Here is a 25,349-nt window from a genome sequence, read left to right on the forward strand (position 1 = left end):
TGGCTTATGGGATAGCTGCGTCGCCTGCATTCGCTCCATAAGATGCACACGCATGTCCCCTTTTTAGGAGGGAAAAAGTGTGCCTTATAGAGCAAAAAATACAGCAAATAAAGAGATGGGCAGAAGGAGGAGACACTTCTATGAATGTACTGTAGTAAGGAAATCAAGCCTCACGCCAAACAAGATAGCGATGGGATTATGGCTCCAAATAACACATTATTCAGCACGAATAAACATTTCCTGATCAGGGCAAAGTAGGGGGTGGGCATTGTGCAATCGAGGGATTTCCAGCCATTGCTCTAGAAATGTACAGTCTTAAATATCATGAACTATGCTGACTCTTGTGAAAGCAAGTATTACACAATAGTGGGGTTCAGCAAAGCCCTTTCCCAAGGCAAGAATTTCCTCATTCCTGTTTTCATAACTGTTTGGGATTGCCATATATATATAAGCCCCTCCACCGCCACTTACCTCTGTTTCACCCAGAGGAGCGGCCAAGAAAGTTCTGCAAGGAAAGATGACAGCCTTGACTGGTTTCAGCCTGGCTCTGACTCTCTTGGTGGTTGTGTCTGTGGAGGAGAGAGGAAGCTTTGGACAGGAGGCAGAAACCAGCTGCTGTCAACGTGAGTGCAAAGTGGGATGAGGTGGGAAGTGATCTTTGTTTCGGGACAAGTATAAAAGGCAGTGGGACAGCCAGTGCCTTTTATTCATCCAGTCTATTAAATATTTTAATCTGGGCTGCAGATTGTTTTTATGTTGCCATGATGTAAGGACATTTTTTTACTTGTTTAATTACTATTTTATATTGCTGTCCAGGAAATGTTAATTGTACACCTATAGAAATTCAAATAGTTGGGCAGAAGGATTATAATGAGTAAAGCTGGGCCTACGTTTGTTCTTCCGTGCAATTATTAAGGGCAAAGGAGCCAATTTTTTGCATCTCATCAGACCACTGTGTGGCACATGTCAAGGCCAGCACTGTTTCCTCAGTTAATTGTTTGGGTATGTGAAAGTATAACTCGGGGGCTTACATTTTAGTCACAGGAATGTGATAATGTTTAATCTACAAGCAGTGGAGGGGCTGGGAGAGTGAGGCTCTTGAGGAGGACTTTGAAGGCTGGAGAGAGAAGTGATTTGGCAAATTGAGTTGTGATCTCTGAAACAAAGGGCGTTCCTCAAAAAGAAGCAGCATCTAGTCACTCCATGTGTCTCTGTCTTCTGGCTGCAACTAGCATTTTCTTCAACTTCCTGTCACTGTTCCCTTTAAATGTTCAGATTTGTCAAGATATTCCCAATCAGGCCACAATCAGGCTACCGTATTTTTTGCTCTATAAGATGCACCAGACCATAAGATGCACCTAGTTTTTGGAGGAGGAAAACAAGAAAAAAAATATTCTGAATCTCAGAAACCAGAACAGCAAGAGGGATCGCGGTGCAGCGAAAGCAGCAATCCCTCTTGCTGTTCTGGCTTCTGGGATAGCTGCGCAGCCTGCATTCGCTACATAAGACGCACACACATTTCCCCTTACTTTTCAGGAGGGAAAATGTGAGTCTTATAGAGCAAAAAATATGGTAATTTCATGAATGAGGCCAGAGTGGAAGGGGCAGGTGCCTAATTGGTCTTGAATTCCATAAAAACCTAGCTTCAGGTCTTTCAGAAAACTCTTCAAGATAAGATAGCCCAGGTTTCTTTTTCTTTCCTTTTAAACTGTAGTTAAATGGTTGATTTCATACATGATAGCTTTAAGATATTTACCCGAGATATTTTAAGTATACCTTTGAAAAGGTAAACAAGTGGGGCTGTGCTTGAATCTGCAAAGACATCCACATATCCATTAGAAAGCCAGGGATTATCAATGTCCTTTCTGAAATACTCAACAGGGATTCTTAAATTGGCCCACATTTAAATTAAGATCTATGGAGATATATATATAAAGGAGAAAATGTTTCCATGGTTGCTTTAACAACCCTAACTGCTTCCAACAGCTCAGGAAAGTAATTTTCCTTTCTCAAAAATCCTCACAACAGCTGCTCTGTATGGTTGGTAAAGATGAGAAGATGGTGCCTCAAGATATGAACCTGCCTTCCCCTCATGTAAATTCAGTCCTATCTGCTGCACCACATAAGACGCTTGGCACTCCAGTCCTTTCTTGGTTTAATATGCCCATGCCAGGGAACATGTCTTGTCTCACACAGGTTTATACGCTGTCTCACGTTTCCTGTTTCAGAGCTGAAGGGCCTATCACATTGTGGACCAGGCGGGATCTTTTTCCAGGGCCAGCCAGGGATACCAGGGATACCAGGTGTGCCTGGAACAAGTGGATCACTTGGGCCTAAGGGTGACCCAGGCCCTCAGGGTCCTCCAGGTAAGAAGATCCCAATCTCTCCTTCAGAGTTTGTGCCAGACAGATCTGAAGATCATTTGCTCTAATTCAGCCTCATCACTGTGGAGAAGAGGCTTGCTGCTATGCTCTGCAATTGTAAACACCATGTCTAGGAGAGGGGCTGTTAGGGGCAGGAAAGACTGTTTCTAGAGATGTTTTGATTATTTTCAAAGGCTTTTCATCTCTCAACTGTTCCCTCTCAGGTGAAAAAGGTGTTGCTGGGATGCCTGGGAAAGCTGGACCCAAGGGAGACAAAGGAGACAAAGGAGACAAAGGTAATATTGCATCTATAACTTCACTGTGAGGGGAGGGTTGTGGCAATGCAAGAGCTTGGATTATTCACAGGTGAAAGCTGATCCAGGTGAACACTGCACTGTGCATTGTGCTTGAGCAGAAACAGATCCCAGATCTAACAAGGTGACCCTCTTTGCCTCTACTACTCCACTGGAGAAAAAGGAAAATAAACTTAAATAAAAGCATGGAATCTGGAACTGCTTTCACTCTCATGTTTCTTTTTAGCTTGTTCACATCACCAGACGTTGTTTTTCTCTTCCTGCAGGAGAAGACTGCAGTTTGGACACTTCTGCTGGTTGTCAGCCGCAAGGTATGTCTTATCATCATCATCATCTTAATCATCCTCTTGCTAGTACAGCTGTGTTTGTTTGGTTCAACTCACAGTCCTTTCCAATCTAATGTAAGATGGCTGCAAACACAGATCATGAGAAAAATGTAGGGAAGGGTGAACTTACCCCATGAGAAGTTATAATTCTTTGGTTAATAAAAAATAATAACCCCATGGTGGAAGCTCAAATTAAACTTCTCTGTATTCCCAGAATCTTGTTGGTTTCTGTGCAAAACCAAACATGATAAAGACAGTAGAGGGCCATGCTGTTCTCATCACACACATACTTCCAGAACGGAAGATAGGTTGAATTGTTTTGCATCTTCCTCCTTGATATTTCTCCTAGAGGCTGGAGCCAAAGACTGCAAAGAACTTCTGGAACATGGAGAGACCCTGAGTGGCTGGTACACCATCTATCCTGCCACAGGGAAAGCAATGGTGGTCTTCTGTGACATGGAGACGGACGGAGGAGGCTGGCTGGTGAGCTTTACCCCATGGAGAAGGACGAGCCATCTGTTTATGACTTATTAAAAGGGTGTCAGGCAATATGATGCACACTTTTCAAGAAGTGGAATCCCCTGCCAGGAAGGCACTTGGGCAACTTCTTCCTCCAGAGACATCTCCTTCACTGAGCAAAAGAGACTTGGCCCATGGTGCTAAGCAAAGCAAAGGCAGCCCCACATGCTTTCTGCACATGCATGTTCATAAACAGTAGACTAGAGAGAGGAAGCAGCAGGAGGAGCTGCCTTCCCTTGTTTGCTGGCTTCTGCAGACCTCAGAGGAGGTGTTGTCCAAGGGTGTTCTGTAGGGGAATGGAGGAGAGTTTGCTATTTATGGCTTGTCCACACTTCCACAATCCTTTGCTTAAAAAACATGGGTCTAAAAGGTTTTCTGCTTGTCCTGTGCTTTCTGAAAGGACGTGTGGTGCAAGCTGAATGCAAAACTATTAATCTGAATCAACAGAGGAAGGAACATGTGCAAGTCTATCCCTTACCATGTTATAGTGCTTTGTAGAGGAGGTATGGTGTGGAAACCCTGCTGATGCCCTTGCGAGAATTTATTTTAATAATAATAATAATAATAATAATAATAATAATAATAATAAATTTTATTTGTATCCTGCTCTCCCCAACCAAAGCCAGGCTCAGAGCGGCTAACATCATATAAATAAGACAATATGCATAATACAATATACAATATGCAAATAAAATAACATTCAACATTCATTAAAATAATATAGAATAATATTAAATATCAGCATTTCAAAATTAAACAGAAATCCACTCAACAATTACAATAAGTAATTTCTAAACTCCAATCAATAAAACAACAGCAAACCACCGTGCACAACATAATACAATACAAAATAAGAAGCAGAGACTGGAGGGTGGGGCAAGGCATGTGGAAGGAGGCCTTGCCTGATGGAGTCTCGCCCCTCACAGTTCTTCCTCCAGGCACAGCTTCCTTATGAGGAGACCAAGGGCCGGAGGGTGGAGCAAGGCAGGTGGAAGGAGGCCTTGCCTGATGGAGTCTCTCCCCTTTTCATTTTTTTATGAGGTTATTGTCCTCATTCCCTAATTTATCACCCTGTTGAGATATGTTAGACTGAGGAAGAGTCAGCAGGGATACATCTTTATATTGTGAGGCCTGTTCTGAAACCAACCAGTCTGCCTAAAAGAGCCCACCCAGCCAGGTGCGCCAACTCTATGGGGCTGAGGTGTCTTCAGCCCCCTTAATATTTGCTAGGATGGGGGTGGGCCCCTCCATGTTGAAGGAGGCAGAGTGCAGAGCCTAGCATGGCGTGGCTTAAGTGTCGGCCTCCTCCTGAGCACACGTGAGGAGGAGCTGTTGGCCATTGAAGCTGCCCCATGCTGGGCTCTGCTCAGCCTCCTCCCAGTGATATATGACGTTGCACACATAGCGTGTCACGTGCGTGACTTCATGCGCACATGACACACATTGGGCCCCCTCCATCTTAGCCTCTGCACCTAGCACTTGTAGGGAATAGAAAACGGGCTTGTCTTTCAGCCGGGACACTGACATATCACCTCCCTTTGCCCCCAGGTCTTCCAGAGGCGACAGGATGGGTCGGAGGATTTCTACCGTAACTGGGAGTCCTACAAGAAAGGGTTTGGGAGCCACGCGTCAGAGTTCTGGTTGGGCAATGATAAAATCCATCTTCTTACAAGCTCTGGTAAACCAACGTTTCCTCTTCTGTCTGATGCTGGAGCATCACTGGAAAGCTTGGGGATTTTTAATGAATAATGGAGAAAGGTGTGGAATCAGTTATTGAAAGCTCCTCCAGAATCAGACCTATGAAGTTTTTACATTGGGATAAATAGCTGCAGGGTCCTGTCTAGAGCATATCATTGGAAGAGTGTCTTGGTGTGTACGCTGTGGAATCCCACAGGGCACTATTTTATTCCCAATGCTATTCAACATCTATATTAAGCCAATCACTGGGAGTTTTGGAGAAAGGTGTCATACACTGATGATACCCAGCTTCATTACATCCGAGTCAGGAGAGACTGTGCAACCCCTGGACATGTGACTGGATGCAATGCTTGACTGGATGAGGGTCAGTAAATTGAGCTTGAATCCTGCAAAAGCTGAGGTCTTGCAGGTGAGTGGTTCCTGTGTCTAGGCGGTAGGTCAACTGCCTGTTCTGACGGAGCAGATTTTCAGCTTGAGGGGTACTCCTCCATCCATCTTTGATCTAGACGGTGAAGTGATTTGTGTAGCCTTCTACCAGCTGTGACCATTCTTAGACTGGGATAGCCTGGCTATGGTGGCCCATGCATTGGCAACCTCAAGATTTGACTACTGCAGCATGTTTTATGTGGGGCTCCCCTTGTATCCAGTGTAGGATGCAGTGGCCAGACTTTTCACAAGAGCAGGTTACTGGCAGCATGTTACTCCTTTCCTAAGAGAAATGCACAGGTTGCCAGTTTGCTACAAGGCAGGTTGAAGTTTCTTGTGTTGATTCACAAAGCCCTACTTGTTACTTTTTTCTGAACCTCGTCAACAGTTTGCTTCCGTGAAAGGGTGTTGGGAATTGTTTCATTGCAGTAGTGCATGATCACTTCTATGCCTGAAGCTGGCTCCCCATGCTTGTGAAATTTCCATTCTTGGGATAGCCACATGTGTTGAGTAGCTAAGTTATTGTACTGCTTTGCTTAAGTGTCCTTACAAAACCAGAACTATGGCTCTGCCTTCCACCCCGCCAGCTACCACAGCCTGGAGCAAAAGCTGCTGGTCTTCATTGTAGCTGTAAATATGTTAAAGGCTTTCTCTTGTCAACAATGACACAACCCCTCTCACACACTAAGTAGAATAATAGAAGCATAACCACCCGACCCCATCCCACTCGCCACTCCTCTTCCCCTCCCTCCTCCTCTTCTTCTTCTTCTTCTTCTCCTCCTCCTAATTGTTTAAACCAATTCATAAACCAAGAACTTATACATTGACCACTAATAATGAAACATATGTTGTAGATATTTTTCCACATTTATTATGCTATTTTTGTGATATACAAATGACATGAGAAAACTTGGTCTACTTATTTGTATAACATTATTCTTGTTTAAAAAACACTATTAAAAAAAACCCAAAAAAAACACCAATGCTTACTCTCAGATCTCTTCCATTCTCTTGGGGGTTAGGAGTACAACAATTGCGAATTGACGTGAAGGACTTCAATGACACTAGAACTTATGCTACATATACCAGCTTCAAAGTCTTGAGTGAGAGGGACAACTACACATTGGAAGTGGGCTCCTATTTAGATGGCAACATGGGTGAGTTATACGGAGAATTCCCTGTGAGGCATCTGCTTCAAGGTGACCTAAAAACATGAATATTGCATTTTTGAAGGTCCAGGAATTGAATCTAGGAGGACCTTCCGCCTGCAGAGCATCTCCTCTGGCACTTATATATGTGACCTAGCAGGTCTGTGCTAGCAGTGCATCAGCCTTTTTCTATTGCCTTAGCACACACGGTTAATGTGAAAGAGGTGAATTCAATGTTTTCCCTGCTCTTCTCTTTCAGGTGATTCTTTCTCAGGACACAGGGGCATGGCCTTCTCCACCCGAGACAAGGACAACGATACCAATGAAAAAGGCAGCTGCGCTGTGGTTTACAAGGGGGGCTGGTGGTACAGTGTCTGCCACTCTTCCAACCTGAATGGCTTGTACCTCAAAGGCGAACATTCTTCTTATGCTAATGGCATCAACTGGTATTCTGGGCGGGGGCATCATTATTCTTACAAATATGCAGACATGAAATTTAGACCTCAATAGGTGAAGTGCCCACCTGTTCAGGAACTTGCTTCTGCATTCCATGCCTGGCAGGGCAATCTCTGAATGTGGAATCATCTGCTTTTAAAATACAACACACACAGAGGCCCTCCTTGAAGCACAGGGTGCTGCAGTGGCCTGAACAGGAAGAGGCCAGTCTGATGAAGCACCTGGTTGTCACTTGCATAAGGCCGCCTTTTATTCCCCTTGTATGAATGGTAGAAAGGATCCCACAGTGAACATTTTGAATGGACAAATTGTGGCTGGCTGCTTGCTTTGAAACACTCACCAGTGGCGTAGCGTGGGTTGTCAGCACCCGGGGCAAGGCAAGTAATTTGTGCCCCCTAACCCGTGGATTTGCGCCCCCTAACCCGTGGATTTGCACCCGGTGCGGCCGGCCCCCCCCTGCACCCCCACGCTATGCCACTCACACCCACAACATCCCCACATAAAGCAACAGCCTTATGTTGAACTGCAGCGCTGGTGGGTGTTGAACACCACACAAGAAGTTTACATGCCACTTCAAATGCTTTATTAAAAATGATGTGAAATGTTCTCATTATTTTTTAAATTCCTGGTCTGCGGCATGAGGATGAACAGAGTTCCCATGTTTTGTTTTGTTATTGTCGCTTGGGTGCTTTATCAATGCACATTAGTAAAGCAACACATCACAAAATGATGCATTTTCATATGTACAGTCATATCAATAATGGTTTTATATAGAGTTTTGTCAATGTACATTGATGAATGGAGTGGGGTTGGGGAGATACGAGGGAACCAAAAGTTGTAGCAAACAGCACATTTGCAAATAAAAACCGGAACAATGCAGAGTTCCTAATTGATCAGTTAATACTGCCTTGTGCCTTTTACTTACAATTTGCAGCCAGGTTTCTTTCCCCCCTGTAGCTCTACAATCACTCTGACATTGCACTGGAGATTATAATCATGAGGGCCTTTCTAGAATATTCATTTATACATTTTTAAAAGCACATTTGTGTTGCTAAATACCTACCAACCTCCTGTCTTCTCTTGAGGCTTAATTTTTATTGCAGTATTTCTCAGGATTCCAGTTAGAATATTTTGCTATTGGGAAAATACATACACAACATATTTCATTCTTTTATGGGCCACACGCATCAGATGGACATCAAAGCTAGAAAATGACATAAAGATATGTCTTTATTGCATTCAGATAACTGTTCCTTGTGCTTCTTTTTCTGGGGGCACGCATACCCCTAAACATTTTGTGAATCTAAGTTGGGCCTCATTGAGGGGCAGTATTTCAATATGAGTAGGAAAATGAAAGTACCCCTAAACATTTTTTAAGAAGAAAAGCACTGGCTGTTCCTATAAACAAACAGCTATGCTGACAGGAGATACTGCGGAATCCATTCATTTGCGATTGCCACTCCCTGAGTGATCCACTTTATCGTGCTAGCAGGGCTGATGGGAATTTCAGTCCAAAACAGTGGGTGAGAGACTTGCAATATATTTTATGCTCTTCTTGGCAGCTTTCACCCTTACACGAAGAGAGAGATGTAGAGAGTTAAACAGTATCCCCTATTTGGGCCTCTTTGGACTTTGGCTTTGCACACTTTCTTTATGTTTATATAACTCCTGCTCCTGGACACGCTGGTTCAAAGAGACAGGGAATAACTGGGAAAGCACTGTGACATGAAACAGGGAGAAGCACTGCAGCAAAGCAAAAGGGTGCATATTTACCTTTGGATTACACCGCAAGCATTTTCCAAATTCTAAACATGGAGGGCAAGGGATCTTTGGGGCATTTACTAGAGTAAGACCCTCACTTTGTGCAATGGGGGCTGGCAGCATACCAGGATCACGTTATTGTAACATGTGCATCACCCAAACAATGACCTGCTTGTGGGGTGAAAGCGAGCTGGTCTTGTGGGGATGTGCAGGCTGAGCTGTCTCAGAGGCCAAAGGCCGGATCACTTTAAGCACACTGTTAGGACCTGACATGTCTTTTAACAAAGGAAAAGTTTGAATCAGGACCACAGTGCAAGCAGCTTTTCCCGCCAAAAAACGGCTCTGCTCCAGGCCTGTTTGCCACATTACTCCCATAATTGGTGATACATTTTCTTTAAACTTCCTTCTAGAATTCGTTCAAGCAAGTCACACTTTTAAAGATAAATCTATTTTAATTTTTGCACTGGGTTCTTCAAAAACATTTCACACAGTTTAGTAGAAACTGTTTAGATTCAGTTAGAAGCCCTGATATTTCCTGCTATTGAGGCACCTTTGTGCAGTTGCTTGCTATCCCAGGGAAGCAGCTGAGCAACTCAGCAGCCAATCGGAGCCAAGAAAGCGGTGCTAAATTAGTCTGGCAGGAACGGAGCCACTTGTTTTCCTCTCCGACCTCTTGGAAACCTTCAGCTGCCTTTGGACGAGCGAGCGTGCACTTGTTGTGACACCGACAGCTGCAACTTCCCAGCTCGAGAGCCCGAGCCCGTAGACACTCCCTACCAAAGGGCAGAAAGCGCCATTTCATCAACAGCTTTGGGAAGCTCAAAAGCGAAAGGAAAATGCTGCGTTTCCATAAGACGTTCAGGTTCCTGAATGCGACAATGAGGAATCAGATTGTTCCTCGAGCAAATATTACAGAGAAGCCACCTAAGGAGATCATAACACCAATGGTAAGTATCCTTTTTTGGTGTCTCTGGACTACCAGGAAATTAGGGTAGTGCAGCAGATACATTGTATTGTTGTGTGCTTAGATGTCACGTTCAGATTTCAGAAGGTGAGAATGGTTAAGGTGTCCCCTGAACTGGCAACTACACACTTTATTCAGCCACAAACCTGAAGCCTTGATTTTGGTTTCTGAAAGGAATGTCTGTAACGGGGGGGCAGCCTAGGGAATTCCCTTTTTTCCTCCTCCCTTGTCTTTTCTTCCAGTGAATAAATTCCCCACAATTTGCACTGTGATATCAGGCACAAAAATGGCACAGGATTTAAGGCTCCTGAGCTGAATGCCACACATTCACACTTGCCTGCTTCTTCATTAAAAGTGGCAGCGGGTTCTAACCAAGTGTTTAATTAACGCTTTGAACAGACTGCGTCATTTGGCCCTCAAGCAGCTGGCCTAATAGTTTCTCAACTGCCTTGAGTGCTGCTTCTGGCCCTTCTGAAACATAGGCCATTACACCTTCCCCGCTATATACTGTCTCAAATTCTGTTCCCCAAAGTTGCAGCACAACAGTATGAGTTTATTGGTGCAATCGGGTTGCGCCTATTCCTTGCAATGTGTTTGTGGCACATTTGCTTCGTATAACGTGCAGGAACAGCTCAAAATGGCTCTTGGTTCCACAGGCCACATTTGAATGTTACCGTGCACTCTTTTACCTATAGCATGGACGTATATCAAAGTAGGGCTTTCCCACAGGCCAACCTTCATTTCAAGTCTTCCTAAGCGATGGCTCTCCTACTGCATGTGTGGTGGGTCCACGTTCCATGCAGCCAGGGCTGACTCCAGAGTTTGCAGCCTAAGGCAAAAGACAAATCAGATGTCTAGAAGCCATAAGGATGGCAGTTAGGATCTTTCTCCAACACTGGCACTGGGATATCGCCCTCCGCAGCTCATGGCGGTAGGCTAGATTAGGAGCCATGTGGCACACACAGCTCTTGTCCTCTTAACCCCTTGGCATCGCACCCCTTCGACCACCAGCATCTGCCCACTGGGAAGGGCAGCACTACTTGCAGGAGGCAGAATGACACATGATACTAATGTTTCTTGCAGCAAAGTACAGATTACATACATATAGCCTTAAACTGTCTCTACATACATCTGAAAACTTTTGAGACGTGAGTACACGTGCGCCAAAAGGTGTGTGTACTTTATTATTACTCTCCACATGTTGTTTGCTTTGTGGATTTGAAGGTAGTCCAAATCACTTTTAGGGGAAAGAAGCTAAGCTTTTGTTTAATACATTTAATCAATGCAAAAAACCCTAATAGCCAAAAAACCCCAGTGCTTTGAGACACATGTAGAACTCCCCCCCCCCCCAGCAAATTAATAATAATGGACAAAGTGTTATTTATAGAGACCATCTCCTCCCACCCTCAACTCTTGCACATCCAGCCTCATTTTAAAAAATCATACAATTCATTTCCTCATTCTTCCCAGCTTAAAGAGCGTTAAGAACTTTGGCAATATGCCTGCACAGAGCCATTGTTCTCCAGATCTGATACACGTACCAGGAAATAGAAATATCACAGCTCTATACCTTTTATGGCACAATAAAGTGAGAAGCAGCTTTTAGACCTATAAGAAAATCAAATATTTACTTGAATATACATAGGCAGTATCTGCAGCGTTTATTGATCAGTGTAGAATTTTTGCAACCACAAATAAATTCTACCAGTTTTTATGGCCTCAAGTCATGTCCCCCTTTCTTCATGTTGCCTTAATTATTCAGAGTTTTTCATTTTTGTGGCATGCACACTGATTTTCTTGCTGAAAAACTAAGTTTTTGGCACCAAATTAACAGCCCAGATCATGTCAGTAACAATTTATGATTAAAAGAGTAGTTTCTGAAGGAAGGGCAATTTTTTCTTCATTCTTTCATCAGATGAATCTCAACTGAATTAAATTGTGAGGAAACACAATGACTGAAAATCACACCCACCCTCTATAGGAACCAAACAAAAATATATGCTTTACGTATTTTTTAGTACACACAAGAGTTAGTATGCACAGTCAGTCCCACAGGCGCAACAGAATATAACTAGTTCAGATGATTTCTAATTGGGATCAGGCAGGCCTGTGCTACTGCTCTCAGGACAAAGTCACTTGAAAGTCAGGCTACTGCCAGTATGCCATTGCAAAAAGATTATCTCCTTGCTCAGAAGTAATCTAAAGGCTGCACCATTCAGCAATACTTATCTGGGCTGACTACAGCCTTTGCATATAGCTAGCAATAGTGAGGGCCCAACTAACACTTTATATTGAATGAGGAAAATTATGTACATTGCATCATAGGAAAAATTAAACGACACAAATTAACAGGCACAGCAAGACCACACATTTGATTGGAATAGGATGTACAGTACACTGTTCAATCTCAGCCAAACCATGGGGTGGGTGCGTGTGTACACATACATACATAAACATAAACCCACTCCCTTGTGGGACTTCTTTGGGAGAAGAAAAGGCTAAGGAGTAAACCCTACATCAATCCAGAGCGGAATCCTTAAGACGGTTGGATGGTGCCTTGATGCCTCCTTCCAGCAACTCCTGCAGCTAAGCTGGTGCCAAACGTATAGCTCTGCTTTCCTTTGGACCACACCAGTAAGGCCAAGAGGGAGGTCTTGTGGTCTGGGCAACCCAGGATCTCCATACACACTGCCCAGGCTTGTGCAACACAGGAGGCAGCACTTATGAGTTACTGGTTTCCACAGCTACAGCAGGCGCTGTGATTCCTCAGTGGTGTGACTTCATACATACACACCCTAAACACACCCATACTGCAGGTGTTCATCAAAACTGAGGCAAACTTTATAAGACTTAGTCTTAAGATGAAGAATTCTTGTTCTCAACCCCATCCATCTCTATCACCCATTAGCCCGTCCCTCCTCCCCTCCCCTTATTAAAGTGGGGACAGCATCAAAGCTGTGTGAGCGGAGAGCAGAGGATTTTGTTTTCCTGCCCCATTGTGCTTGTGAACAGACTAGAGAGAACTATGAGATGTAGTTCTTCAAAAGCTCCTGCTTCTGAATGAAAAGGAGGAGTGCATCTGGGAGCTAGCAAAGGGAGGCCAACACTGGAAATCTAAATATAATATAAGCAATCATATGAATTGTGTTACTTTTTATTAGATGTTATCTTTTGTGGTTGCATTTTTTACAGTTCCATTTTAAATTGTAACCTGCCCTGGGACCTTGGGGTGAGGGATGGGTAATAACTAAAATAAAAACCCAAGCCCTCTGATTGACTTCCCCAAGTTTTCCTTTTTTGGTAGGAAACCTAGAAAAAAGTCGAATCCAAAGAGTTCCTCATCTCTAGAGCACACATGTATGCATTATTTATACCCTGCTAAGACTCCCAAGTGGGACGCAGGTGGCGCTGTGGGTTAAAGCCTCAGCGCCTAGGGCTTGCCGATCGAAAGGTCGGCGGTTCGAATCCCTGCGGCGGGGTGCGCTCCCGCTGCTCGGTCCCAGCGCCTGCCAACCTAGCAGTTCGAAAGCACCTCCGGGTGCAAGTAGATAAATAGGGACCGCTTACCAGCGGGAAGGTAAACGGCGTTTCCGTGTGCGGCTCTGGCTCTGGCTCTGGCCAGAGCAGCGATGTCACGCTGGCCACGTGACCCGGAAGTGTCTCCGGACAGCGCTGGCCCCTGGCCTCTTAAGTGAGATGGGCGCACAACCCCAGAGTCTGTCAAGACTGGCCCATACGGGCAGGGGTACCTTTACCTTTACCTTTTTAAGACTCCCAAGACATTTTCAAAACTACACAATTGGGTGTATAGCAATCTCTTATAGGTCCTGGCAGTTATTAATGCAATTCAGTTTTCAGGGTCTTCCACAGAAGAGGCTATAGGAGCTGAAGTGGGCTCAGCATGCCTGACTGTTAAAAAAGATACCAACCAACAGGAGGCGGCCTTTCAGTTATCTGCAGATTATTTGGGGCCCTGCAGTCAGACTAGTCAGGCAACTGAGGATTCTTTCAAAACCACAACGAACATCCTATAAGGACTTCACTGCACTGTACAAAAATAAAGACAAATCACACAGCACATACAGTAACTTTAGCTCATTTGCTTTCTTCCCTGCATGAACTATAAATGGTGATTAGCCCAGGAGAACCCAGAATGTTCTACAACATTCATAATCCTGCAGACAACATTCACCTCCGTTTCTTTGTACAGGAACAAGCTATTGGACTGACTGTGATGTTTGTAACCTTCTTGGTCCCATCCGGTTGGATATTGAGCCATATGGAGGATTACAAGAACGCGCACCGTGAATGAAGCACAGGCAGAAGTTCTCCACTATGAACGTGGTCACAAAGCAGATGCCAAAGGAACTTGTATCCTCCCATATGCAAAGCTGTCTCTTGCTGTTTTTATAATTAAAAAATTGCTTTTAAAAAACCACAGTGAAACTTGTTTGTTCAGGAAAAAATGCCCCTTATTCCTCTTCCCTATAGCAACATGAAATAATAAAACATGCCAAGGAAAGAGAGTAAGTATTCAGTTAGCATAGCGCAGTGGCTTGGAAGATCAAGCTGTAAATCTGAAATTCCCCAGTTAAAATCTCATTTCTGCCACAAACTTGGAGATGGCACAACAGAAAAAGGGGAATATGGTTAACAGCCTCCTCAATTAAGCAGTCCCTTCTCATGTCTCTCAGGCCCCAATCCTATACACACAGTACATAGTGGGACTTGCTTCTAAGTAAATGTGTTCCACAGATACTTTTCAACCCACTTTAATGTGAAAGCAAGAAACAAGTGACACTGACTGTTAGCCTTTTTCTAGGATGTGCCATTCCAGACTGCAGGAGGGGACTAACTTAATGAAATGCCCCTCCAGAAAAGCAAACAAATGCTGCACATAGATAACTAGCAAGTCAGGGTGATGGCTTGACTATAACTCTTTCAAATTCGAAGCTGCTACTGCAGGGTGGAGCAATATAACTGAGAAACCGATTTACCATCTCTAAGAACAAGGTATGCTGTCACTAACAATGGCCTCTACATACTTTTGTTACAGACAGATGCATTATCCCCCTCACAAGGACTAAAAACTGGAATACATAGTACAGTGGTGCCTCGCAAGACGAAATTAATCCGTTCCGTGAGGCTCTTCGTATAGCGGTTTTTTCGTCTTGCGAAGCAAGCCCATTGACAGCTTAGCGGATTAGCGCTATTAGCAGTTTAGCGGCTTTTATCGATCAACTGTTAAGCGGCTTATCAGCGGATCAGCGGCTTAGGAAAAGGGGGGGAAAGGGGGAAAAACCCGCAGGAACTCGCAAGACATTTTCGTCTTGCAAAGCAAGCCCATAGGGAAATTTGTTTTGCGAAGCGCCTCCAAAACGGAAAACCCTTTCGTCTAGCGGGTTTTCCGTCTTGCGAGGCGTTCGTCTTGCGGGGCACCACTGTACACAGTTAAAATGGACCACTTTGAAACTCAGCTGAATTAGTGGAAATTATATGTTGTAAATGCAGTTGTACAAAAGCATGCAACTATCTGTATCAAAATAATCAGTTAGTCAACCCCACACCTATAAAAGGTTGAGTGATGTGGCTTCATGTCGCACTTTTTGCAATGTTATCAGTTATAAACCAGTGTAACTGAGCAAGGCTGTGATGCTATCAGAAAGCTGTTTATACACAACTGGCAGCAGCTAGTTATCATACTTTTAATTTCTTTAGCAGATGACCAAAGAATTATTAGAAATGTCAGCTGCTGATTTTTTGACATGAGATAGGCCAGTCAGCCCCTTTGTGAGAAGTTAATAGTTTTTTACAAGACATTTTACACTGCTCTGACCAGCCCTGGGAACTTCTTGTGAACAGTAGATGATCTAATCATAATTATCAATTCACCATCACCACAGTTCTCATTAATTTAGAGAAAAATATCTGGTCCTATGATCTCCCTAGAATCATAGAATTGTAAAGTTGGAAGGGACCCCCCCCCCGGGTCATCTAGTCCATCTAGTGATCAGCAGTATTATTATTTAAAAGTCACTGATCTCTGAAGGGCACAAGTAAGCTGCTAACTCTGGTTTTGGCTTCTTATAATAGGACTGCTGCTCAATTCAAGACTCAGTGTAAAGCATACCAACAGAACTGCGCAAGAGGGAAGGCAGAGAAGTTTATTCCAGCAGTTATTTGACTGCATCACACTTCAGGATAAAACGTTCATAAAAGACAAGAGCAAACCCAAGGAGAGTATAAAAACAAATCCATTAAATTTATGATTTTATTCTTGGAAAACTCATTGATGGGGTTTGAGCAGTTTCCTCTACTGCAAAACAGAGGGAGACTAGGGGAAAGAGGCATTTGTTCTCATTTATGCTGCCTTTGGACTGGCAGGGAAGAAAGGTCATGCTCTCCCCCCACGTCCGTCTGAAATGCCCAATGACTGAAGATGGCCCTTCCTTCTTACACCCTAAATGCACAATGGAAGTCCTGCTGCCATCCCACTGCGGAGCTAGTGACCTCCACCCTTTAGCCCATAAGCCCCAAACATCCTCCATTGAGGCAGCCTCACACCAAGACAGATTAATCCACCATGAAGGAGTCCTTATTGCCTTTGGTGGCAGCAGGATGGGAGCTCCCAAGGAGAATGCTAATCAAATGGCTTAGCACGTAGCAGGGAATTCCCGACTCCAAGCACCAAAGGGTTACACAGCAAAGGCCACTTAGTCCTCTGTACAAGCATCAGAAAAGTAGTTCTTTCCCTCCTCCCCTAGCCCCCCTGTTAATAGAATTCAGTACAGAGTCAGTGGTCAGGGCACTGCCAGTTTCAGCAACAGTACAAGACATTCCCTCAGCCAGTGCAAAGTCCTCTATGTCAGGATATCGTGGGCTTGGTGCTCCACCAACATCTCCATGCTCTTCACATCTGTGCACCAGAACTCCAGGCGGTCTTTCATGCCCTTTATCTAGGAAATAAACCCACAAGCACTTTAGGAACTTGGACTCAACGGATACACAATGAATACATAAAGACAAAATAAGGGCCATGAAAGATAAAAATTTTAACCATTCTGCATCAGAATGTCTCCTGCAACAGACTACATTAAAATCCTGTTTTAGAGAAAAGATAAACTGCAATCTCCCAGTGGTGTGTCTTATTGGTTTGTCTTAATGACAAGACGTTTTGATAGGGAGATTCAAAGGTGCCAGAAACAAACTAAACATTGTGAAGAAGACTGAATTAAGTCAATTATTCAATGTGTCATAAATTCAACATGTGACCGTATAAAGCTGTTTCTGCACTGAAGTAAAGGAAGACATATAAGTGCAGTGTGATTAATCAAAGAAACCACACCCTTTCTCCTCAGAAAGCTGTTTTTTACTAAGATTCCATGCCATTCTTTAAAAGGAGAGTGCTGCACTGAGATTTCAGCAAGAGTGATTACCTGTTGTAAATCCAGCACCCGTGGCTGGACCCATGTCATGTGAACTCTCTTATCCACTTCATCAATACTGCCTTTCACCAAACCCACTGACAGGGCTTTCATCACTAGCAGCTCCACCTGCAGGAAAAGAAAACCAAGAGTCCCTTACTGGATTTAGAGAAACATATCCAGTTGTTTCCACAAAAATCATTGCAACTTACCAGTCTGAGTACTTGCTACAACTCAAAAAGAGGGATTTAACAAACAGAGAAAGGGAAAATGGCCAAGATCATGGCTGCTGTAAATGCCTATCTGGAAATTTAATTGCATCAATTTTAACAGGGATTATCTGAAATTAAAATGTCTTTGAAAACGGAATGACACAGAGTCCCTGAACATGTTTCCCTCATACAGAACTGCAAATGCAACTCACCTCATTTACAGTGACTTTGGCACTTTTAGCAATCTCTTCAAAAGTGAGTTGCCTGTGGTTAGCTGGTCGGGTGAAGGTCATCTGCAGTCAAGTAAAACTAAAGTTAAAACAAACCTGGGCTTACGTGAAAAAAGAAGTTCCCAACACAGTGATCAGAAAGCCTGATTTCCCCAGCTTTGTTTGCCTCAGTGCAAGACATTATTTGAAAGGTGGACTAGATCTTCAATAGCAATATACTGTATGTTACATTTCAACACAAATAAAAACTTCTGCCGCAAGTGGGAACCACTACAGGGGAGGACCAGATTATATAATTTAGAATTGCTAGACTTACCTCCATGAGGCACAGCAGCTGGATCTTCTGTAGAAGAAGAGCTTCATTTGCAGCCAAGTCTGGCTGTAAGACGCAACAGATGAGAACTTTAGTTACTCCAAAAATATTATTGTGTTTTCTTTGATTTAACAAGATGCATGCAACACAGAAAGCGCTCATCATTTCATGCATCTTGTGTCATGAAACCACAGCCTTAGACCTACCATTGTAAATTGTTCCACAGAAGTGTTTAATTTCTAAATGCAACCGTTAAGACTGATTAAACCAACATCTCCTCTATGGGAGTGAGAAAATGAATGCTACTACACAGTTCAAGACATCTGGCAATGCATCTGTTTCAGAGCATGGATTTTAAATTGAAGTGGGATGCTTTGGAGTTATTTAGACCTTCTCTGAAGCAGATCCTACCTGAACTGGCCCGTGTCCCAAGGCTTAAGTACTCTAAAACAGTTAATGGGGGAACTCTGTCCTGTTGCCCCAAGGTTGTTTTTTGAAGACTCTGAATCTATACCAGCTGTTTTCAGAAGTGCATAAGCTTTACTTTCCAGTAGCAAGTCAAAGAGGAAGTACTTATTTAATCAGTCAAACCAGCCACCTACCTGCTGCCCCCATGCTGACTTCAAAGCCTGGAATTTTTCCACATTGCCACTATTGAAGGCATAAAGCGTGTCAATCAACCACTGCCTGTCAGTGTTCCTCAAAGACTCCAGCACTGGGTGCATAAGCTGAGGATGGAAATAAAGTAGGACATTGAGATATAGTAGCTAGCTTCTGGTTCCTGAACATTTTCACCAATTAAGCTCTACTTACCAGTTCCCCAAAGTTATAGACTCCTTCCCCAAGGAGTCCTGCTAACCCTAAAGTAAAGGCTCTCTCCTGCTGGTCTGCCACTGAAAAGAAGAATGATCTGGGTCAAGCAACAGTCTGAGAGACCACACCCCATTTTAGTACACACACACACACACACACACACACACACTCTCTCTCTCTCTCTCTCTCTCTCTCTCTCTCTCTCTCCCCCCTACGTTCAATAAAAATGTGAGCATTCTATACACAAAGGTACAGTAAATTATTTGTCTTAGGCCTATTTTCCTGAAACTCCAGGTTCCAACAACAATAATCTTGAGGATAATTTCTATTTCCCTCTCTGCACAGTAAATTAAATCCATTTGATACAGGTCTCCACAGCACAAACAAATGCATTTTGTTCAATATGGGAAGAAAAGAGCATTACCTGGGAGATCTTTGACATCTATACAGCCCAGGAACCTTAATGCATCCTTATAATAAGAGGCATGATTCCCAATTGTCTGGTAATACTTGCTGGAGAGATCATAGAAACGGCTGTGAACAGATGTCACACCAGGAAGATTATTCAGCATCTCTTCAACATCCTCAATGGTCTCCTAAAGGGAAAAAAGGTGATACCAATCCTTAAAATCCACATGTATTCTATATACATACACACAAAAGCATGTTACAATACCTTGCCTAACAATTATAACCAATATTTGAAGAGAAAAAAACACACAACTCCAAAGAATGGCGTGATCACATTAACTTAAGGATCAGAACATATTTGTTATTTTATTTCTGCTGGTACTAGGACTTGACCTGCTGAAGTCTCAACTCTGCTGAAGAAACAAATCCACAACTGTATATCCTTGTCTGCTTGAACCCTACAGCTCCTAATAGTGGTTTATAAAAAAACCAAACAACCTCCATTATATAAATTTAATATCCTTGTTAACTGCCAAAACAAGTTTCTAAACAGATGTTTACAGGTTCGAAAACCCCTATTCTTTGCTTGTGGCAAACTGATAAACAGCTTTCATTTGTACAAAGTATGAACACATTGCAAGATGTTTATTTAGACTTTTGTGAACTGTTGGACTAATGGGCCATGGATTATGTTACTGGATTATACCAGCAAAAGAAATCAAATCAAAAGTGATCTCTGGCCATCAGAATGGAAATAATAATGCCACTTGTCAAAAGCACAAATACCGTTACTGCATACTTAGCATCTTATTTGAAAAAAACTCAATACAGTATCTTATCAGAAATACCAACACTTTTGATTATTTAAATTGTATTGTACAGTGGTACCTCGAGTTACAAATGCCTCAGGTTACAAACTCTGCTAACCTGGAAGAGTTACCTTGAGTTGAGAACTTTGCCCCAGGATGAGAACGGAAATCGTGTGCCGGCGGCACAGCGGCAGCAAGAGGCCCCATTAGCTAAAGCACGCCTCTAGTTAAGAAGAGTTTCAGGTTAAGAATGGACCTTCGGAATGAATTAAGTTTGTAACTAGAGGTACAACTGTACTGCATTTCCAGTAACACAAAGTGGAACACAACAAGCAGATAGAATTTGGTCTTCTCCACATATCCAGTACTGGGGAGAAGTACCATAGGTCCACAATACTGGTAGATCCTTGTCCAGTACAATGGCAAAGATTTCTGACTCTCAATTGTTTAACAATGGCAACAAAATGCCTCTCCCCCTGCGACAATGAAGAATGCTTGGGGGTAATCAGGAATGGATTTTTGCATGGAAAGAGAGCAAACTCAGCTCAGTTCTAGTACCCAAAACAAATCATGCTGATCAGCACCTGCTCAAACACAAAATGTCCTTCAATTTTAAGTTTATGTCTTTTGCACCTGCCTCCAGCTGACGGCTTTTCAGAGTACCTATAAAGGCCTGAAGTCTGCCCTCTCCTATGTTAGAAGATAGCTACTAAAAACTAAGGGCTGCACACAAAAAATGAAAGAGCCGTCCAATACAGCAAATTCAAAAAAGGTTTTGTTATTATGAACAAGAAAATATGTATTTTGACTCACCTTTGTGACTTGTAGATCACCAATGTTTAATTTCAGAGCTCCAATGGCAGTTTTACATAGAATCACAGCTTCATCACTGCTTTTCACCTGCAGCCACAATACAAAATGAACGTAATAAAACAGCTATTGTTTCAAATAGCAATGAAACTAGTGTCTGCCAAAGAGAGCGTAAGTAGTTAGCAGTTTTTTCCAAATTTGACTGTATAACTATCCTTGATCATTTTCTTACTGGCAATGAAACTGGCTTGTTGGCCAGTTCAGTAGATGTGTTATTAATTTATATTGTGCCTTTCAGGACAAAAGATAGTACACAGAAATTGTAACATAAAACCTATAATTGCTTACAGTGGTGCCTCGCAAGACGAAAAGAATCCGTTCCGCGATTCTCTTCGTCTAGCGGTTTTTTCGTCTTGCGAAGCAAGCCCATTGACGGCTTAGCGGATTAGCGCTATTAGCGGTTTAGCGGCTTAGAAAAAGGGGGGGGGGGAGGGAAAAAAACCTGCAGGAACTCGCAAGACATTTTCGTCTTGCGAAGCAAGCCCATAGGAAATTCGTTTTGCGAAGCACCTCCAAAACGGAAAACTCTTTCGTCTAGCAAGTTTTCCATCTTGCGAGGCATTCGTCTTGTGGGGCACCACTGTATTTTAAATCAACAGTTTTAAGTCTACACCCCTTTAAAACGAGTGATAAAAACATCAGTAGGCTACAGCAATGAATAAAAACTAGTAACTGCATTGAAAACAATTCCATGCAAGTGGATCAAAGTACTATATAAAGTATCTGTCATATATCATACTTACTTTTTCTCGGGTCTTTTCCAGAAAAGTAAGAGCTACATTAGGATCTAAGGAGGTACAAGCAAGCAATTACATTAAGATTCACATAACCTCTTATTGGATCCTATCACAAAAGTTTTAGAATTGAGGACCTGCCTGAATGATATTGTCCTTGGGCAGAGGAGTAGAGGGCTTCAAGGCATGCTTCCTCCCTTCGTTCCGAGAAACAATGAATGACAAAATTTTTGCTCAGACTTCTGGTTTCAAGGTTCTCCTGATTTAATGTCCCAAAGTCAGAGGAGAGCTCGTGTTCAAAGTAACATGAGATCTCCTGTTTGATCATTCCATTTCTCTCTACACTGAGGGGGAGTGATTGTGCAAGCCAAAAGCCAGCTCCCAGATACTTCCTTGGATCAGTCCCAGGGAGAAACCAGCACCAAAAGAGGCCTTCAGTCTGTCAAACTCCTAGGATTAGATTCTCAAATTCTACATTAATACATCTCTGCTGGCCTTATAGCAAAGTTAAGGAGTATTAATGGCTAGTGTCCACAAAGACTGAAATGTGAATAATTCCCTTTCTCCAAGACTTTTCAATCCTTTGTTACTTTCCTAAAGGTCCTATTGTTGGCCTCAGATTCCCCCCCCCCCCCGAACCAGTTCATAATGAAAGATAGCTATGATAAAATGAAGATGTTTTACCTGTCATCTGCCGCACTACATGAAGAATTATCTCTACAAGGGACAAAGGGTTCACCCTGAAATAAAGAGATGGTAACATGAACAACTGAAGTTTTAATAGCAATTAAGTTTAATAATGAACTTTAGAATTAAAATATTGATCTTAAAATGTAAGGTTTCCCCCAAATTTTAAGTATTTTAAAATCTTTACCTGTGTTCAAACTCACTGATAAAGTTCTCATAAAGCTATAAATCAAAGAAAGAGGTGGTAAGTTTAGCAGTACAAGTGTGTTTTAGTTAACAAGTCAAGTTGATCATTAGTACATCTAGGACACTATCTACAGTTTGATTAGTGTGTGTGGAATTCCTTACAATCAATATTAAGCCCCGGGTCAGCACTAGACCACAACACCTTTGTTACAAGTCATGCCTTGTCTGGAGTGAGAAACATCAAAACCCAGGTTTGGACAACATGCCAAGCCAAACCATGGGTAATACCAGTAGGCCCAGAGAAAGGGCAAAGCAGATGTGATCTCTCTCCAAGAGCTCATGCATTTACACTAAGCCATGGTTTAGCTTAGGTACGCTGGCTTGCTCATGTCCACAGAATGGAAGATGGCAGGATCCCCAAGGACCTGATCTACAGAGAGCTGGCTTCTGGCACCAGGCCAATTAGCAGACCAACTCTGTGCTACAAAGATGTCTGCAAATTATGTGACATGAAGGCTGTCAACACCAACCCTGCTCTTACCAGTAAAACATTTTATCCTAATATTGAACTGAAATCTATCCCTCTGTAACTGAAACCAGTCAGTCCTGCCCTCTAGGTATAACAAGTATGTGATCATTTATATGTGAGAGCCTCTATTTCAACAGTGCTATCATGTGGTGGACTCTGCCTTCTTGGAGGTTTGTAAGCAGAGGTTGGATGGCTATCTGTCATGGATGCGTTAGCTGAGACTTTTCCATTGCAAGGGGTTGGGCTAAATGACTTTTGGGTCCCTTCCAACTTCTATATCCCCTCTCAATCTTCTTTTCCAGACCAAACATATCCAGTTCCTTCAATCTTTCTTGTTTTTCATACAATTGTCTGTCATGCTGTCCTCCTTTAAAGCAACCCTTCATTCATTTAGTATTTTCTAAACTATAATACAGGGTGGGCTGGATCCAGAACTAGTACATCCTCCTCCTGCCATTTTGACAGGTGGGTGGGGCTACCCACCTGTTAATCACCCAATGTACTATGAGACCAGGTGATTCAAACTTCAAACCATGGGAGTAGGCACAGACTTATATCTGCCGTTAGTACTGTGGTCCCACAGTACTGCCTGGTTTTTTTTATACGCTTGGGCTTATTTCTGATTTTAGCACTATAGTGCTTAGCACTAAGATAGGAGAAAGGAGATCCCTTATTTCCAGTCTTGACAAACAGCACTTAGACTGGAGATAACAGATTATCCATGCCAAATGTCATATGGTGTCAGATGACTGACAGGTCGGTGTTGTTTGTGCCAAAAATGGCCTGGTGGTCAAAATTCAGAGGACTGGTAGGCATAACTAGGGCTGGGAGCAGAGGTTCCCCACCAATGATTTAATCTGGCAGTTTATCACTGCAATGTCATCTCATACCACTTTGCATCATCTATTTAGAGTACCAACATTATACAGTAGTTACAAAGTGCACCCTTTCACTCCTGGAAAGAATAAAAATGTGATCCCAAATGCCAAAAAAGTGATACAGAAGCCAACGTAATTTACAAAGCAAAAAAATTAGGACATAAGCTACAAAGCCCTGGAACTGATGTGTTCAGTGGAGTTGCCCTAAATGCCTCATCACTGGCAACGTTTATATTCACAAGAAGCCAGGGGTATACATTTACACTACTCTTGATTTTAATTTTTCTTATTTATGGCAATTCCAAGAGTCTTGTGAATTAGAATACAAATAATGCAACCCATCTCCATCTCAATGACTAAGGTAAGACTTGGGAGATTACCTTGATGAGTCCATCTCCTTGGGCAAAGCAGGGGTCTTGCACAAAGTCCAGAACCTGAAGGGTCAGCTGGTGCCAGAGTCTGTAAAACATACACACATGACAATGGAAATGGCAAAGGACAGGCTGTCAATTTTACAAAATGAGGGCGAGCAAGGGAAGAGTACAGCAGCCAGGAGACAACAGCAAACCCTCAACGGTGTATTTACCCAAATCAAACACGCGTTATATGAACAGAAACCCTTGCACGACACACACATTTTGGCAATCAGGCCAGCGCAGAGCCTCAATGGAGACGGCCAAGTGCTTAACACTTCCGACCCTGTTGTGCTTATGCCACCTTGGCCCAAGGCAAGCGACGCGTGCCTATCCACCATTTTCCTAAGGCAAGCAGCCTGCCCACACATCTCGGGAGTGAGGCCCGATGCACCAGCTTCCTGAACGGGGGGGTTGGCCTTCAAGAGCAGGAGACCCCCCCCCCCCAGCGGATCATCTCCAGAAAAAGGCACAGAGTCGCCCCAGGGAAAACGGCAGAGCGCCCCTTCCCCACCTCCCGCAGGCTCCCCCAGCCGCCCCCCCCACCCCGCCTCACTTCTTGTTGTAGAGCTCCTCCAGGCGGTGCCACACGGCGGCCTGGCCGGGCCCCGAGCTTTGGCTCTGCTGCAGGAAACCCGGCACGTCCTTCATGGCGAGGCCGGGACCGGGGAAGCAGCGGGAGACAGAGAGAGCGCTTCACCCTCAGGAGCAGGAGCAGGAGGCCGGGCCACCCTGCCGCCGGAAATGCACACTCACTTCCGGCACCTTCGGCGCGGAGCACGCCGGGTACCGTATTGGCCTCGCTCTGCGCAGCATTGCTTCTCGATCTCGCCCCACGCTCTGGGGGGCGGGGAGGAGGAGGGGC

At 43.5% G+C, this 25,349-nt stretch overlaps 2 protein-coding genes and 1 long non-coding RNA gene across 4 annotated transcripts; 2 read left to right on the forward strand and 1 right to left on the reverse strand.

Moving 5' to 3' along the window:
- Window positions 1-392: 392 nt before the first annotated feature.
- On the forward strand, window positions 393-7,550 carry LOC307212833 (veficolin-1-like). 2 transcript variants are annotated; one of them, XM_079970376.1, is made up of 8 exons: window positions 393-623; window positions 2,229-2,366; window positions 2,588-2,659; window positions 2,944-2,988; window positions 3,353-3,486; window positions 5,071-5,200; window positions 6,669-6,803; window positions 7,054-7,550. In XM_079970376.1, the coding sequence occupies exons 1-8, from the start codon at window positions 518-520 to the stop codon at window positions 7,302-7,304; spliced, it is 1,011 nt and encodes a 336-aa protein (XP_079826502.1). In that variant the 5' UTR covers window positions 393-517; the 3' UTR covers window positions 7,305-7,550. The 2 variants fall into 2 exon arrangements, with proteins under 2 accessions (XP_079826502.1, XP_079826503.1); XM_079970377.1 differs by having other exon boundaries at window positions 396-623; window positions 2,588-2,648; window positions 2,942-2,988.
- Window positions 7,551-9,816: 2,266 nt separating this feature from the next.
- On the forward strand, window positions 9,817-15,441 carry LOC307212865. Its single transcript, XR_013837249.1, has 3 exons — window positions 9,817-9,958; window positions 14,186-15,085; window positions 15,427-15,441. It is a non-coding gene; the product is annotated as an uncharacterized lncRNA (long non-coding RNA).
- A 684-nt stretch (window positions 15,442-16,125) lies between these two features.
- Window positions 16,126-25,254, reverse strand: PSMD13 (proteasome 26S subunit, non-ATPase 13). Its single transcript, XM_079970370.1, has 13 exons — window positions 25,041-25,254; window positions 24,452-24,530; window positions 22,666-22,700; window positions 22,476-22,531; window positions 21,801-21,844; window positions 21,001-21,087; window positions 19,392-19,563; window positions 18,968-19,047; window positions 18,757-18,882; window positions 18,158-18,220; window positions 17,824-17,904; window positions 17,412-17,528; window positions 16,126-16,931 (listed from the first exon to the last, which is right to left on the reverse strand). Exons 1-13 carry the CDS (start codon window positions 25,133-25,135, stop codon window positions 16,836-16,838), a joined length of 1,131 nt encoding a protein of 376 aa, XP_079826496.1. The 5' UTR covers window positions 25,136-25,254; the 3' UTR covers window positions 16,126-16,835.
- Window positions 25,255-25,349: the final 95 nt, after the last annotated feature.

Source organism: Podarcis cretensis (genome assembly GCF_951804945.1).
Source record: "Podarcis cretensis genome assembly, chromosome: 1".
Taxonomy (NCBI): domain Eukaryota; kingdom Metazoa; phylum Chordata; class Lepidosauria; order Squamata; family Lacertidae; genus Podarcis; species Podarcis cretensis.

What these genes read in the sequence shown, in the direction of transcription:
- LOC307212833 (XM_079970376.1), top strand. Translation starts at nt 518, where the DNA reads ATGACAGCCTTGACTGGTTTCAGCCTGGCTCTGACTCTCTTGGTGGTT. An exon ending in TGCTGGTTGTCAGCCGCAAG is followed by an intron (nt 2,989 to 3,352) that starts GTATGTCTTATC and finishes TATTTCTCCTAG; the next exon opens with AGGCTGGAGCCAAAGACTGC. An exon ending in CCATCTTCTTACAAGCTCTG is followed by an intron (nt 5,201 to 6,668) that starts GTAAACCAACGT and finishes CTTGGGGGTTAG; the next exon opens with GAGTACAACAATTGCGAATT.
- PSMD13 (XM_079970370.1), bottom strand. Translation starts at nt 25,135, where the DNA reads ATGAAGGACGTGCCGGGTTTCCTGCAGCAGAGCCAAAGCTCGGGGCCC. An exon ending in AAGGAGATGGACTCATCAAG is followed by an intron (nt 22,701 to 24,451) that starts GTAATCTCCCAA and finishes TTTGATTTATAG; the next exon opens with CTTTATGAGAACTTTATCAG. An exon ending in TGGAAAAGACCCGAGAAAAA is followed by an intron (nt 21,088 to 21,800) that starts GTAAGTATGATA and finishes TTGTGGCTGCAG; the next exon opens with GTGAAAAGCAGTGATGAAGC.